Below are 3,118 nucleotides of genomic sequence, written 5' to 3' on the forward strand. Positions count from 1 at the left end.
TACGTAGTCGTCAGCATGTTTTCGTTTCTTCGACACTCCTCGGGTACGAGACAAGGGTACATGCGACTTGCAACGGCTCCAGCGGCGGAGTCGTCTATCACGACTCTTGCCATATCTTCCGACTGTACTCTCCTGGCTGGATGCGGTGCGCTTTAATGGCGACTTTGAACTCCTTTCCATTGTTCGTTCATATCCTGCCTCCGCAAACAGGCAGGGATGGTGTGTATCTATGGCTGCTCCCAATCATGCGGCCAGTACCGGTGCCGACCGACTTCGGATTCTGGTCAAGGGGTACCGTGGTGTGTGCGAAGTGGGCCCCAGAGCGCTCGCCACCGATCTTGGCGTTCGGAACCAGCACAGGATGCTTGACTCTGTGGTCGCAGGAATCGGCGGTAAGCATAACGTCCTTGATCGTCCCTAGTTCTAAATCAAAGATCCAAAGGGCGTACAAGCCGTGCCGCTTATGGCGGAGCGATTTCAGCGCCAAGTTTCGACCGCCGAAGCAGTAACTTGTCTCAACTGGTCGATTTCCACAACACAGATCCCCCTCCTAGCCGTTGGAACGAACGACGGATATATTCATTTGCTGCTGATCCAGGACGCCAAGGACCCGAAAACGATATGGTCGGTAGAATGCCATCCATACGTTCGCCCTTTACAAGTAGGGTTTCCAACCGTTGGACGCGATGAAGTCTTGATCCTGGGCAGAGACCACGGTGACATGTACGTTGAATAACGCTGATCCGCCTTCACTTTAACTGACAACACATCGCAGTGTGTTGCTCGGCGCGAAAGGTAGCCCATTGAGTTCATCGGCCGCCAACGCAATTCTGTAAGTCCCTCCCGTTGGAGGACCACTGTTCTCCTTCTGAACGACACGATCGAGTGGCTCCGCCGACATTAGGAGCCTGGAGACCGGCGACGGAGCAGAACTGGTGGTGCAAGAGCTCGCTGGCGCCTATCGCATTCACCATTACCGGCACGGCAAACTCGCTCACATCCGCGAACTGGTGACCGGGCAGAAAGGGTTTCCACCGGCCAACACCAGACAAGTTCGTTTTGGGGACGGAGGACGAGAAGTGTTGATTGCAAGTGACCACGGCATTATTTACGTCTTCGACAAGCTATCCGGCAAAATCGCCTTCAAGTTGCGCCTTCGCTCCTCATCCTCTTCTCCTGCGATCACGGTGAGTGACAATATCCCACACAAAACATGCACATACATACCCTCAGACCGACGTCCAGGCCGGAACCACCCCACAGTGGGCATTCATCGCCTCGAGTGGTGTTTACAAAGGGAAGGGCTTCATCAACGTTTGGCGCCGTCCCCGAACGGCGGTCTCCGCTACTGACGCGGTTTGCCTCAGCGTGGCACGCAAATCGACTACAGAGCCGATGCCGAAATCCGGATCCCGCGCGGTATTCTTCGCCATACTGATATGGTCGGCCGTGGGCTTGCTGGCGTTCATCAACGTAATGTTGGAGACCTTTCCTGCAATCAAACAATGGGTTAGTCTTGTTGTCTCTAGAAGGACGCGAACACTCACGTCATTATAGATATTGCAAGCGCGATTTGGAGCACCCCAAACCGCTTCCAAAGCGCGGATATCGTGGGCCAAATTTATGACGGAACTGTGATTGCGATCGACCGCCGGCATAGACTGGTTATCCCGTAGTCCAGCTGGTTATCCCGTAGTCCAGTAGTAAATGCCCATGTCAGTTGCGGAGCAAGGGGCCGCCGATTTTTAAGCGCCGCGTGATTGCGTCCAAAAAATATAAAGCTGCACAGTGCTCATGGGCAGCCTTCATCACTCTTTCCCCTCGACCTCCTCATCATGGTGTACACAACCGCTGTACCGACATTTTACGACCACCCTCCCTCCCGACCTTCTCATTCCCGTGGTCGACTGTCGCCTGTTGTAACCTCGTCCGTTGTGATATCTTCATCGCCTCCCACTCCGTCTTCGCCCACGACACGTGCTTTCTCCGTCAATGTTGAGGGGATGGAAACTGATGACGAGGATGAGGAGTCACGCGATGATCCTCCTGCGATTGACGACGGTCGCGCCAGAATTCCCAAGCCTCTCGGCGAAGTCGGTCGCCCGGATAGGGGAGGTTACTCGCTGCGCGCGGTCCTAGCACCAACCCCCACCCTCTATCAGGATCTCATTGTAAGTTCGAGGCTTCCGTGCCCCTTTACCGAACTGCGGTTGAGTACGTCCGCGTCATAGCGCCTAGCTCGCCAGCTGGTCACAAAGCACCTTTCTCCTGCGATCTGTTATTCAAGGCAATCCAAACGCAATTTAGCAGAGGCTCTGAGTGACGTGAGTGAAACTTACCTTTATCGTGTTTACGAGGAAAACGGTTTTCATTGCCCCTCGCAGGGCGCCTCCCAACTTCCGGTCCTGAACGACTATGTGGACTGCTGGCCTTTAGTTGACGCTCTGCGCATGCGCCTCAAGTATACCAGTTCCAAAGCCAAAGCCAAAACCGGAACCGGCTCAACGCTTCTCAAAAGACAATCGTCGCGTTTGAAGGGCTTGGCAAAGAATGTCAGATTCGAAGTTACGCGTACGGGAAGTCAATGATGCGTACTCGTTGTATCTCGCATTGTACTTCACGAATCTACGCCACGCCATTGCAATGGAATGTTTCATGTATTGGACGCCCCTGCGAGCCCGTTACTCTTCGCATATATAATACTACGCCCGCTTTGCCCAACACCATAGTGATTAGCTGCGAAGAAGCCGCCCCGGAGGTCGAGTCTGATCCAGACAACGCTTGCTGCCTCCTGGAAACTACTTTACGAAAAGCCTCCGTCAAAGACGCGCTCTCCATACGATGACGGTATGCGCGCCTGGGACGCAAGGTGTTACGAGGGCATCTACAGATGCGTACTCTGTATCGCACTATGTTAGCTTGTGCCAAACGCTGAGAACTCCTCATTACTCACCCGAAGTGTTGCCTTCGCCACGCTCCGTCCTATCCGAACGTTCAAACACTTGAGCTTCACCTGTTCCCCGAGCGCAAACGCGGCGTCGTAAGCACAAAGCACTAAGGCAAACGCGGGACCTTGCTCACCGAGATCCGCGTCAAAATAACGCCAAGTCCGTGGTCC

General features: G+C 54.3%; 2 protein-coding genes across 2 annotated transcripts; both read left to right on the top strand.

Annotated features, from left to right (window-relative positions):
* Positions 1-229: 229 nt before the first annotated feature.
* Positions 230-1,638, top strand: PUNSTDRAFT_48145 (uncharacterized protein; the record flags this gene model as incomplete). Its single annotated transcript, XM_007389369.1, has 6 exons — positions 230-392; positions 435-723; positions 776-832; positions 887-1,187; positions 1,234-1,509; positions 1,558-1,638. The coding sequence occupies 6 exons, from the start codon at positions 230-232 to the stop codon at positions 1,636-1,638; spliced, it is 1,167 nt and encodes a 388-aa protein (XP_007389431.1).
* A 197-nt stretch (positions 1,639-1,835) lies between these two features.
* Positions 1,836-2,588, top strand: PUNSTDRAFT_139645 (uncharacterized protein; the record flags this gene model as incomplete). The annotated part of the gene is made up of 3 exons (XM_007389370.1): positions 1,836-2,171; positions 2,232-2,324; positions 2,385-2,588. 3 exons carry the CDS (start codon positions 1,836-1,838, stop codon positions 2,586-2,588), a joined length of 633 nt encoding a protein of 210 aa, XP_007389432.1.
* Between the last annotated feature and the right edge of the window lie 530 nt (positions 2,589-3,118).

Source organism: Punctularia strigosozonata, assembly GCF_000264995.1.
Source record: "Punctularia strigosozonata HHB-11173 SS5 unplaced genomic scaffold PUNSTscaffold_89, whole genome shotgun sequence".
NCBI classification, from domain to species: Eukaryota; Fungi; Basidiomycota; class Agaricomycetes; order Corticiales; family Punctulariaceae; genus Punctularia; species Punctularia strigosozonata.